Below are 14,360 nucleotides of genomic sequence, written 5' to 3' on the forward strand. Positions count from 1 at the left end.
ATCGACCCCAGTGCGTAACTGGTACTTATTTAATCGACCCCGAAAGGATGAAAGACAAAGCCAGTCGGTGGAATTTGAACTCAGAACGTAACGATTCTGCCAGCTCGCCGCCTTCCAACAAAGTATTATTGTTAAGCTAAAACTCTTGCTAATGTAAAGAGAAATGGAATGGTACAACTGTTCTTTTTTTTTTCTGTAACAACAACATTTTGGACTTACGAGATTGTTTTCCATAATAACAACGATATATATATCATAGACGAAATACCAAACGTTGCCAGGACTGAGGACACATGGAATTGTCGTTGTTAATGTCGCTACGTGATTTTCTTGTGTGTGTGTGTTTGTGTTTGTGTTGTGTGTGTGTGTGTATGTGTGTGTGTGTGTGTGTGTTCGTGTTCGAAAATTTGTGTTTCTTTTTGAGCCACATATTACGATTCTACAAAATAATTAAAGGATAATATTCATTAATTGGATTTGAATCCTGTTCCTTCTCCGCTTAATCCTAAGCCCGAATTGTATCCCTAAACTTTAACCTTAAATTGAAAAACTTAAGCTCAAAAGGTTAACTTTACCTTAAAATACTAATTTATTTCAAAATCCCTCACATTGCAGGTTGGACATATCTTAGTGTCATAATCTAAAAATCAAGTGTTTCTAAGTACACAATTCACTATGAAAATGATGTGGGGGCTTGCATCCTTCTCAACGGAGAAGGAAGGAGATGAAAGAAGATGATAGAAATTTCGAAAAAGATTTCTTTGGAAAATACCGTATTATGTATGTGTGTGTAAATGTGTGTATCTGTGTGTGTATATAAATATATATATATACATATATATATGCACTCACGACTCACGCGCGCACAAACACATACACCACACCCACACACATAGACACTTACACATCCAATATATATATACATACCACACACATATATATATAATATATATATAATATATATATATATATATATATATAATATATATATATATATATATATATATATATATGTGTGTGTGTGTGTGTGTGTATGTATGTATGTATGTTTGATATATATGCATCAGTGTATGTATAAGGTGTGGAATTGTAATGATATTTGGTTGAAAATTGGGTATGAATTTACTGCTACATGATTAGTAATTCACCCAAAATAATTTGTTCCTCAGCTTTCTAGAATCCAGTAGGTGCTTCTAATAATCTGCGCTAAATTCAAGCATCATAGTTGTTCCTTTCTATAAATGTATCTCTTTAAAATCATGTTTAATTTTACCGTTTCAGGGGCCAAGTTAGATTAGTGATTGATAATTATCAACATCCAAAACAATTCAAGAAACTGACGAGTGAACTCCACGAGCACATTAAAAAGGACAAACAGAAAATTACAAGGTAAATTATATTTCCAACTACTTTTAACTTCAGCAGAATCGTCCGAATGGTTAGAGCGGCGGGAAAAACACCGTGCGTTGGTTTTCTTCTCTTTATTTATTTATTTTTTAATTCTTTACATTCGGAGTTAAAATCCCACAGAGGTTAACTTTACGATTTATCTTTGTGGAAGAGGTTGACAAGTAAAATATTTGTCATGGTAACGGACTGGTGGATTCGTTAGATCGCCTGATAAGAAGAGGTCATGCATTCTGAGTTCAAATCCCACCAAGACCTACTAACACAGTAGGCTTTAATCTATCGCCTAGTAATAACACCACCTGGCACTTTAGCTATCTTAGCGGAGTCCACTCTGTTTCTAGTATTCAGATTAGATTTCCAGTTCGAGAATACCTTCTTACCTCCCTTTCATCAATCTCGTAGGGCTCTAAAAAGGGTAATAAAACCTGCTGCTTTCCTCCCTATGTAATGAAAAGAAGGTTTCATTTCGGCGTTCTGTTTTAAAGGATTAAGTTGATAACATTGTAAAGTACCGGATTAAATATCTTGCACTATTATGACACTTCTATTTGTATTTTGAGCTTAACTTCCACAAGTTATCAACGTTTACTTTCAATCTTTCCTCGTCTATAAAATATCAGCCGTATATTATTGCTTGACAGTCAGGCAGATCAAAAGCGTTCCATCCTTGGCCTGTTTTTTTATTCATACATTATATTGATAACTACATTATCAAATGGGTTCTTCATTTTTCAAAACAGTATGCTGTAATTTAAGGTGTAATTGGCTGTTGTTTCTAGTTGGTCGAGTGACCATGTAGAATATCTCTAGCTTGCTCCAGATACATACCATTTGTATAGTTGGAGTTGGTTCAAATCACTAGCACCTCTCTCTTATATAACCTTTAAAAGCTATGGCAATGTAAAAAGGCATTATCTTTTCGTCCTGTTAGTCACAAAATCTACAAACGATAGATTATACTACTTTCATGAAAAAAAAGAAGGTAAAATCATGGAAACGAGGGACCGCAAAATGATCACACACTAAGTTTTAATGGGTTAGTAAGATCTAGGTACAAGACCCACTGGAGCACAGAGATCACTTCGACAAGAAGGTCAGCTACGAGCTAGGCTTACTGAGGCAATAGGATCGTTTGGACTGTAAGATAAACAGGGAGCAAAGATTACTAGGTTACCAGGCCAACAGGGGCACTGGGTTCACCTAGGTACAAAGCTTATCTGAGCACTAGATTTTAAGGACAACTAGCCACTAAGTTCACTTAGGAGTTCAGCTTACTTAAATACTGGATTATCAGATTACTAAATGTATGTGAGCATTAGGATCACTTATACACTCTCTTACTTGCCTACTAAGCTTACCTGAGCACTATGCATATTAAGGCAGCTGAATAACCTGAGCACTGCTTTTTCTTTGACAAAAAGTTTACCTGGGCAATATGTTTACTTGAATTACTGGGTATACGTGCGCGCCACGATCACCTGTGCATGAGGTATACCTAGCTGCTAAGATAAAATGAGAACTAGGATTACGTGGGTTCTAGATAACCCGGACACTGGGTTCAACAGGCACTAGATTCATCTGGGTACTATGCTTAAGCAAATAACTGGACATGCGTTAGAGCTAGAATTGTCTATATATCAAGATCGCATGAAGTTTATAATCACTTGAGTAATAGGGTTACTTGGACTCTAGGATCGGCTGAGATCTAGGATCGATTAAACATTGATATTGCCTGAGTACTAGGATCACCTAATCACTAGAATCAACTGGGGACTAGGCTGATCAAAATGACCAAACATTGATTTGTATCTGAAACACAAGGAAGGTATACAATATACTGAATGTAAGGGATAGATTAATACTTTATTCTTACTTTATTGAGCTTCATATAAATAAAAGGAGAATTTTACTCTGGAGCACTTAGATGAGCCGAGCTCAGTACTCAATGCCATTTTATCAGACACTCTGCAATTTTTTTTTTTTTCATTTGTACATGAGAACAGTAAAGTTCATAAATGTCGCATATTACTGATATTCATTCATTTACAAATTTGACTGATTCTTAATGAAGAGTTGGAGACAAAATATAGCTCATTCTAGTGCATGCAATGCATTTTATGTTAAAACCTCTAAGTATTGAAAATCTTTATATATAAAAGTAAGGTTGTGTGTCTGTCTACTCCGATTTAGATTCCTAACTACTCCCACATTTTGCGGTGCAGTTTAACCAAAACCGGGTATCTTATAGTCGTGATTCATATCGAGCCTTTCTGGGTATTAGCGCGCGTCTACGATGAGTCTACGATTTAAAAAATAGTTTACCATCATTTTTTTCCATTTTAATGCATATTTTTTTAAAGGGAAGTAACTCTCTAAAAATGTCTACGATGAGTCGACGATTTTTTAAAAAATTTACCATCATATTTTTTCCATTTTTAATGCATTTTTTTGCTATTTTTTTGCTATAACTCTCTAAAAATGCTTTATAGTTATTTCCCTTACAAACCCGAGCAACGCCGGGCGATACTGCTAGTAAAAACTAAATCTGAAGCGGTTTCAATTCAGGAATAAAATAGAGCAATGAAGTAACGAGCTTTTTATATCCGACTCTCAGTTGCTGCTTCTACAACACTATTGCCGTCAGAGAGAAGAACAGAGCCTTTATATAGTAACGAAGCCTGCTTGAAATAGCAGCCAAATCTTTCTAAATAAAACCATATTTTTATAAGACAAGGAAGGGAATTTTAACTATTGTAGTCCTACATATTTCCAAAACCTTGATATTTACAGTCGAAATATTGATGATAGGTGTACATGATCAGAGATGAACTGGAGGATAGAAAACATGATTAAGGGAGCTAAATTTCTGCGTACTCACTAGTGACTCCTTAACAATACTAACAAAATTTGCGTTAATGACTACTATCTCGAATTGTGTGTGGTGTGTGTGTGTGTCTGTGTGTGTGCATGTATAAAGTCGATTTGAATTTTTTATTTGATGTTTCTTCAAAAACGATCCGAGAAAATATGGTCCCAATAGACATATACGTATGATTAACCCTAACCCTAACGCTTCGCAGGTAATTGGTTTTGGTTTCAGATTCAATCATACCACAGTACAGCACCTTTGGGCAAGTAATTTGTACCGTAGGTTTTGATCGACCAAAGCTTTGTTGGTGAATTTTGATAGACGAAACCCTGTCGCGCAAGTTATAGTTTTTCAAGAATAATAGAATTAGTCTATCGCTTTTTAACATCACCACGTGGCGTTTGGGTTTGAAATCATTCAGACCATGTCTCTAATCTGAGGAGAATTTTCTCTCTTTTTGCTACCAGTCACGGAGGCTCTAAAAGTATCTTGGGCGTTTCCCTTTCTTTTCTCACTAAGCCTTAAAATATTGATTTCAATTTTGTTACAATGTTCTAAATTTGAAAGGGCGGCGTATAAAAGATTGAATCATCGATTCCTCATAGATTATATTTCATAAGCATATAAGAGGCAGCCATTTGTATGAGGGATCAATGAATCAATAATCAGCAGCAGCAAAGCAGTAGTAGCAACAGCAACAATAGAAATAATCTTGCATTTTCAAAATTTGCGGCTAAAAGTTTACGAGCCGTAACTCTGCAGCAGACATGGTTTATTTTCAGCCCAGCAGATGGGGAAAACGTGAATATAACGTTCCTTCCAATCCGAAATCGAACACACAATCTTACCATCTCAAATCCAACAGCCTTGTGAGTGGATTTGGTACATGGAAACTGAAAGAAGCCTGTTGTATATATGTATATATATAATATATATGTATGTGTGTGTATATGTTTGTGTGTCTGTGTTTGTCCTCCCAACATCGCTTGACAACCGATGCTGGTGCGTTTACGTCCCCGTAACTTAGCGGTTCAGCAAAAGGGACCGATAGAATAAGTACTAGGTTTCCAAAGAATAAGTCCTGGGGTCGAATTGCTCGACTAAATGCGGTGCTCCAGCATGGTCGCAGTCAAATGACTGAATCAAGTAAAAGAGTAAAAGCGTAAAAGTGAGCCTAACCACATGGCTACGTTGCCTCCATGAGGTATGATTGTATAAATTAATTCGGGTGAAATTTGAACTCAGAATGTAAAGAGACATAACTAAGTACCGTTTCCCACTAAAAGTTTCTGTCTCTGTAAACTTCAATTAAAAAATTGTGACATGAACAATGAGTTCTTCCATTCACGCAAGGTTACAAATTGTAAGCAACGCCACTGTTCATCAGATCAACTCCAGTTCTTGACAGTTATTTATCTTATCGACCCAAAGATTTAGTGTCAACGCCAGCAATATTCAGAACGTAAATAAATACAGCAAACCATTCCGTCCGGTCATCTACCGACCGATTTCTCCCCCCCAATCCACCGTTATTTTGATATTGAAAGCAGTCACTGTAATATTCTTTTTAATTAGGAACACAAACAATTGTTAAATACTCTGTTGTTTCTATACATAAACAATTTATTTTTAAACAGAAAAGAAAAATTCTATTAATGAATCGATTATTACTATGTTTTAAATTTTTTTTATTAAATTGCAATAAATAATTCATTTATTATCTTCCAAGCGATATGTCTTTAAAACTGTAAAACACATTTGAAATTTATCAAACGATTTATCAATGTTGTGTGTTTTATTGTAGTATCATATCTCTGTGGTATTTTGGAATTTTAAGCACTTTATTAAAAGTACTGTAAAACAAAGCAAAAGCAAAATTATTGGAAATTGTTTCTGCACATGCGTAAAACCAAAATAACATTTGTTTTAGACTCATTGATTCAAAACACTAATGACTGAAATAACCTTATGTTAATGTTGCTGCAGTTATGATTCTTCTTTTCCTTCTTTTCCCTCTTTCTTGCCTCTACTTTAAATACATTTACTACTACTACCTCTGCTACTACTATTTCTCCTCTTCTACTTCTTCATCATCATTTTTTCTCGTCTTCTTTGCAACACACGATACACAAAAAATCTTGAAACTTTGAAACTAAGTCGTTTGGATGATGAGAGATTTAAACAAACAAAAGGCGGCGAGCTGGGAGAAACGTTAGCGCGCCGGGCGAAATACTTAGCGGCATTTCGTCTGCCGTTACATTCTGAGTTCAAATTCCGTCGAGGTTGACTTTGCCTTTCATCCTTTCGGGGTCGATAAATTAAGTACCAGTTACGTTCTGGAGTCGATGTAATCGACTTAATCCGTTTGTCTGTGCTTGTTTGTCCCCTTTATGTTTAGCCCCTTGTGGGTAATAAAGAAATATGAAATAAGATTTAAACAAACAAGACAATAGGCGCAGGAGTGGCTGTGTGGTAAGTAGCTTGCTTTCCAACCACATGGTTCCGGGTTCAGTCCCACTGCGTGGCATCTTGGGCAAGTGTCTTCTGCTATAACCCCGGGCCGACCAATGCCTTGTGAGTGGATTTGGTAGACGGAAACTGAAAGAAGCCTGTCGTATATATGTATATATATATATGTGTGTATGTGTATATGTTTGTGTGTCTGTGTTTGTCCCCCTAGCATTGCTTGACAACCGATGCTGGTGTGTTTACGTCCCCGTCACTTAGCGGTTCGGCAAAAGAGACCGATAGAATAAGTACTGGGCTTACAAAAGAATAAGTCCCGGGGTCGATTTGCTCGACTAAAGGCGGTGCTCCAGCATGGCCGCAATCAAATGACTGAAACAAGTAAAAGAGAGAGAAAAGAGTAAAGAGTAAGACAATAGATATAGTTTTATTCGCAACGAGAAACAGCATCTCTCTATATATAAACGGCAGTTTGTCTGTGTGTGTTTCTGTGTGTCTGTTAGGTTGTACCCTCACCCTGACCACGGCTTTCAACCGATTCTGATGAAACTTAACACACACATAGCCCAATGTCATAATTCAAAACTAACGCAGCGAAAATTTTGAAAAGTTCCCCCAGTTCTGAAAAAAATCGATAAATTCGACATGGGGTCGAGAATCAGAAACACAAACCACAGACTGTCTAGGGGACGCAACTCGACCTTTTTAACTAAAAAAAATTTACCATAATTTTTTTTCCATTTTTTGGCTATAACTCTCTAAAAATGCTTTATAGTTATTTCCCTTACAAACCCGAGCAACGCCGGGCGATACTGCTAGTTTTCTTATAAAACCTGTCACTCTAAAATAAAGTATCGGCAAACTGATTTTACAAACCGATTTCTATATTGAAGCTTAATTTTTTTTCCCTAAAGTCATTTATTACATTTTATAAATCCAAGTATTGTGAAATTTGAATGTATGTGTGTGTGTGTGTGTGTTGATAAGAAAATATTAGGAGAGCTGTACTTATGAAGTACCCAGTACTGGTGGCGGAGTCACGAGACTGACCTAAAATGTGTTAGCGAAAGCAGAAGCTTTTTGCCAAAGCATTAAATCTATAATGTAAAGTATAGAAGCCATCTTATCATGGCTAACCACATTGGGGAGGGGGGTGTTACTGTAGCTTTATAGCCCCAAGAGATCGTCGTCTCTAGCTGGCTTTAGACACAATATCAGTGTCCTTGGAGTATTTGCAAAGGGAGGCCATCCCTTCCTCGCAAGCCTGAGTGATACGCTCGAACTAGTTTCGGGATTGTTGTCCCTCGTCAACGGGCGGTAACCACTAGGTCGCGATGAAAGTGAAGGCTGCTTTGCAAATATATATAAGTTTTTCTAGTGGCGTCTGCCACTGATGTCGAAAAACGAACAGTAAGCATAATTAAATCTCAGAATGAGATTGAAACAGTAATCGCCCGATAATGTAAGAAATAAATAAAATATCTGGTCATTTAACTCGCATAGAGCCATCTTGGAGATTCTTGTCTCCTCGGTCTTCGAATCACAAATTTTCTTATAGATGTATGTATGGGGGTGTTTATATGTGCATGTGTGTGAGTGTGTGAGTATGTATTTGCGTGGAGGTTAGATGATGGGGTGTATATGCTTGAGTTGGTCAATATTTGAAGAAACGTTGTACCACTTTCATCCCTGCTAAAGACGGGGTTTTCTATATTTATTTTTATCATATTCCTGAGAACAACGTTTGTTCATCTGCACACAAACCATACTCTAATTCTATTTAGGTTCTGTAAAATCAAAACGGAATACTTGTTTCAATGCGAGAACATGTAGACGGTATGGAAAAGTAAGACGTATCAATTGTCCTAAGGTCATCCAACATCGTAGAAATATGTTACTCTTTTACTCTTTTACTTGTTTCAGTCATTTGACTGCGGCCATGCTGGAGCACCGCCTTTAGTCGAGCAAATCGCCCCCGGGACTTATTCTTTGTAAGCCCAGTACTTATTCTATCGGTCTCTTTTTGCCGAACCGCTAAGTGACGGGGACGTAAACACACCGGCATCGGTGTCAAGCAATGCTAGGGGGACAAACACACAAACACACACACATACATATATATATATATACATATAACGGGAAGCTTTATGAAAATAAACAAAAGACGAAGGCAGGTGGAGTACAAACAAACAAATGTATTAGTATAGCGCTCAGGAATATAAATAAAACAAGTCTTTTACGTTTCGAGCCTACGCTCTTCAACAGAAAGATACACAGAAAAGAAACACAGAAAGAAACAAGGAGAGAAAAAAAATGCGTGCAGAGGCTAGCAAATCAACATGGCGATGACAGGTTTCTTTCAGTTTCCGTCTACCAAATCCACTCACAAGACATTGGTCGGCCCGGGCCTATAGCAGAAGACACTTGCCCAAGATGCCACGCAGTGGGACTGAACCCGGACCCATGTGGCTGGTTAGCAAGCTACTTACCACACAGCCACTCCTGTCAAAGAAGTAATTACGACTGAAAATGTGAAATACATATTAAAGAGACAAGCAGTGAATCTGCTGCCAATAGTGCGACGAGTAAAATGTGTCTGTGCCTGCGTTTAAGTTATTAAGTATGTATTCTAGATGTTCAGTTACGATTGCTCAGTTGGTCGTATATTTCTGTAATATTCGACGACTTAGAACAATTAACATATCTCATTTATACAATATTAGCATTGAAACAAGCTTTCGCATTCAATCCTACGAGACTTAAATTAAGGCTTATACGCGGATTGACGTACGTTGTTGTCAGTAATGTAACAGAAACGGTTCCAAAAAATATAGACTTCATCGAAGTGACAGCGTTAAAGATATTCATAGCACTTAAAATATGTTTATAACAACAGGGACATCAAGATATAAAAAAAAAGACGATTAATGTTAAAACACCTATCATTCTAAATTTCAGCGAATATAACCAGAAAATCAATCAAGTCTTAAATGTCGTCTCTAAATTGTTAATAACAACTCCAGGGACTCAAAAGTCCACCTTAATAAGCTTATTGATTATTTGAATTCACTAGAGAAATAAATGTTAAACTAACCATTACTATGGTGAATTCTAGCCAACATACGTCTACGACAGCTAAATCTCCATAATTTGAACTATTCTATGAGACCTGCAAGACAACATCTTCACTTGCAATATCAACGGAGGATTTAATCATATAATCATACAATATACTTAATTCTACCTATTTCTTTACTACCCACAAGGGGCTAAACACAGAGGTAACAAACAAGGTCAGACAAGGGGATTAAGTCGATTATATCGACCCCAGTGTGTAACTGGTACTTAATTTATCGACCTCGAAAGGATGAAAGGCAAAGTCGACCTCGGCGGAATTTGAACTCAGAACGTAGCGCTAGACGAAATACCGCAAAGCATTTCGCCCAGCGTGCTAACGTTTCTGCCAGTTCGTCGCCCTAAATACACTTAATTCTACCTGTTGATCAATTCTAACCGATAATCTATATATATAATCAATAGACACTTGATTCGCTACACATCAAGAGTCCCCTGAATTGTGAATACTTTACTATGCCTACACAAAATCAGATTAAATTTGCTAATCTCGAATCTTAAATCACGAAGTATTTCACATCAAAAAGGATACTATTGTAAATGCTTTTAAGTTAGCTTACTAGTACGAATATTGCGACGGGTCACGCGATTTTGGCCACTACTAATCATATTTTTTTTTCGAAACATTGAATGCAAACCGCGAAGACTTGACAAGCAATGCCTAGTTTGTTTTTGCTTCTTGTTTTTTTTTTTCTACTAAAAGTTATATAAAAATCATATACGAGTAACAAACTCAACATAAAATTATATTGGCTCACAGCCTGGAGATTTTAAGATATGGATAGAACAGATTTAATCAACCTAGTATTTGATTGCTATATAACATGGTCGCAACGGAGAAATAAACAGCAAAGAAAATTCTAAGTTTGTTCTTTTATTATTGTCATTATAACAATATTCATTATAACTATATCCATGATGATAATAATGAGAAGAAGAAGAAGAAGAAGAAGAAGAAGAAGAAGAAAAAGAAGAAGAAGAAGAAGAAGAAGAAGAAAAAGAAGAAGAAAAGAAGAAGAAGAAGAAGAAGAAGAAGAAAAGAAGAAGAAGAAGAAGAAGCAAGAAGAAGTAGAAGAAGCAAGAAGAAGAAGAACAACAACAACAACAAAGAAGAAGAAGAAGCAAGAAGAAGAAGAAGAAGAAGGAGAAGAAGAAGAATAAGAAGAAGAAGAAGAAGAAGAAGAAGAACAACAACAACAACAACAACAACAACAATAACAACAACAACAACAACAACATTGAGGAAATATCAACACTGGATAGGAGGACGAGGAAGTTGATGACGCTGCATGTGGCGCTACACGCTAAAGCAAACGTGAACAGACTGTATATGGATAGAAAGGACGGTGGCAGGAGACTAATTAGTATAGACTGTTGAATAAGCAGTGAAAGGAGAACGCTTGCCGAGTATTTGATAAATAGTGATGAAGACCTGCTGCAATATACCACGAAAGATATGGGTGTAAATGCAGGTGAAATGATGGGCAAGGAAGAGTTTAACCAAAGAGCTGGGAAGAGAAATGAAGACCTCCTTGAAATGAGAATGCATGGACAGTTTGAAAGGAATACACAAGACGTTAAGGATAATAGGGCATCGTTGGCATGATTTGAAGCATACCACCGAAAGCCTAATCATTGCTGCACAATACCAGGCTCTCGCTACCAATTCAGTGAAGTATAACATCTATAAAACTTCTGACACCCAGAAGTGGGAAAAGTACGGAAAATGTGACCCACTTGATAAGTGGATGTGAGAGCCTTGCACAAAAAGAGTACAAGCGCCGCCACGATAAAATGTATGTGTATCTTCATTGGCTCTTATGCCGTAAATATCAATATGAAGTAACAGAGAAATGATAGGAGCATGTACCAAGTAAAGTTATGCAGGAGGATGGAAAAGTAACGGTACTCTGGGATTATGATCTTCAGACGGATCGTGTAATCGAACACCGTCGGCCAGATATTGTCCTATTGAGTAAAAGAGACAAATACTGTCCGGTCACTGATGTAGTCATACCAAATGGCATGAACGTTGTAAGTAAAGAGGTTGAAAAAATCACCAAGTACTCCGATCTGAAAGTGGAAATGGCAAGACTGTATGGAATGCGATAGGGTAATGTAAAAGTGATATCAGTGGTGACCGGAGCGTTGGACTCAATCCCATTGAAACTTCAAGACTTCTTAAGGCAACTGGAAATCCCATGCAAGGTTGGTGTCTTGCGTAAAGTAGCCTTATTGGGCACATCTCACACCTTCAGGAAAGCTTTATCTGTCTGAAGTCCTTGTTGTGACTTGACAGAAGACTAGACTCCGGTGCATTTTTACCTACACTGTGTTACGAAGGAATAATAATAATAATAATAATAATAATTTCTACTATAGGCACAAGGCCTGAAATTTGGTGGGAGGGGATTAGTCGATTACATCGACCCCTGTTTTTCACTGGTACTTAATTTATCGACCCGGAAAGGATGAAAGGCAAAGTCGACCTCGGCGGAATTTCAACTCAGAACGTAGCAGCAGACGAAATACCTATTTTTTTACTACCCACAAGGGGCTAAACACAGAGAGGACAAACAAGGACTGACAAACGGATTAAGTCGATTATATCGACCCCAGTGCGTAACTGGTACTTATTTAATCGACCCCGAAAGGATGAAAGGCAAAGGCGACCTCGGCGGAATTTGAACTCAGAACGTAGCGGCAAGCGAAATACGTTACGCAATTCGCCCGGCGTGCTAACGTTTCTGCCAGCTCGCCGCCTTAATAATAATAATAATAATAATAATGATAATAATAATAATAATAATAATAATAATAATAATAATAATAATAATAATAATAATAATAATAATAATAATAATGCCCTGATGCAGTACCAGGCAGTGGCTCTCGTGGCTTCTGATCTTAACTGATTGGAAGTGTTATCATGTAAATTGTTTTTTGTTTTGGTATAAAACATGGGCTACAACAAATATTCTGTTCAATACCACAGTTTTGCGTGTCAGTTATTTGACCATAACCATTTGAGCATGTCCCTTAGTGGCTGACGATATGTGCATCTCTGATCACGAGCAAAAGAAGTGGGGGAGCATCATAGTCATGTGCTGAGAGGGATTCTTTGGGGGTTGAATAATTCATCTCTGGAAACATGGGTGTTTCGTTCAACATCCTTAAACAACCCTTATTCAGGGACCTTTTGAGCGGGATGGGTTACACGACCAGAAGAAACTTCTAACTGGACCCCACTACAAGGTCTTGTGCTGTTTATCTTGATATGAGATCACCATGTTGCGCGCATATGGTTGTGATGCATGTGCCTGGTGTACCCTTATCAGATGGGTAGTCATGATGAGTATACTGGGCTTCGTATATTTTACCCCAGTGTCACTTTGATGGCATGCACTAGTCTCTCACTCAATAATAATAACAATAATAATAATAATAATAATATAATAATAATAATAATAATAATAATAATAATAATAATAATAATAATAATAATAATAATAATAATGAAATAAGTAATCTTGACAGAAAAATACGAAAACTGTTGACAATGCATAGAATGCACCACCCTAAGGCAGATACAGAACGACTTTATCTGCCAAGAAAAGAGGGAGGTCGTGGACTTTTACAACTAGCAATAACAATGAAGATTGCTACAATTGGCCTAGACACCTACCTGAAAAACTCTGAGGACTGGATGTTAAAACAAGAAAGCATCATACTCAGTAACAAAACAGGCAAAGGAATATCTAAGTGAATTCGAATACAACAAATTTCGGAATTAGAGATAAACATACAAGAAACAGGCACAGAAAAAGCTAAGCGCATGAAAACCCGTGCTAAATCTGCGGCCTTAGATTCTGAATGATAAATGGCAAGAAAAACATCTCTATGGTAAATACCCAAAGAGAGCAAATAATGCAGATGTTGACAAAGCCCTGACCCATCAATGGCTAATGGCCTCTGGCTTAAAATCTGAAACAGAGGGGTTTATCATAGCAGCTCAAGATCAATGCCTACCAACAAGAAACTACCAGGCCAACATATTAAAGAACGGCAGTAGCCCAACATGTCGTGTATGCCGACAACAAAATGAAACCATTGATCATGTTGTCTCCAAATGCAGTCTTCTAGCGCCTACAGAGTACCTCAACAGGCATGATAGAGCTGCACAATATATTCACTGGGTAATTTGCAAAAACCTGGATTTGCCCCATGCCTCCTCATTGATATAACTGTCCCGATCGATATAAACGTATCTGTCAAGACCTACCAAAAACTGAGCAAATATAAAGATCTTGAAATAGAAATCAGCAAAATGTGGAACCTGAAGACTAAAACAATACCTGTTGTCATAGGTATCCTGGGAATGATAGCACAAGGGGCTGATAGCTACCTAACTCAGATACCAGGAAACCCAAAAATGGCAGAAATTCAAAAGATGGTGCTCATGGGAACTGCTCATATCCTA

General features: G+C 37.2%; 1 protein-coding gene across 1 annotated transcript in view; it reads left to right on the plus strand.

The window, feature by feature from the left end:
- Positions 1–14,360, plus strand: part of LOC118763569 — a 77,828-nt gene that overhangs the window by 4,757 nt on the left and 58,711 nt on the right. The window contains exon 2 of the mRNA XM_036503149.1: positions 1,282–1,389. Within this exon, the coding sequence (XP_036359042.1) occupies positions 1,282–1,389 (108 nt within the window). The remainder of the gene's footprint in view (positions 1–1,281; positions 1,390–14,360) is intronic.

The sequence above is a fragment of the Octopus sinensis genome, linkage group LG5 (assembly GCF_006345805.1).
Source record: "Octopus sinensis linkage group LG5, ASM634580v1, whole genome shotgun sequence".
In the NCBI taxonomy this organism is placed as follows: Eukaryota; Metazoa; Mollusca; class Cephalopoda; order Octopoda; family Octopodidae; genus Octopus; species Octopus sinensis.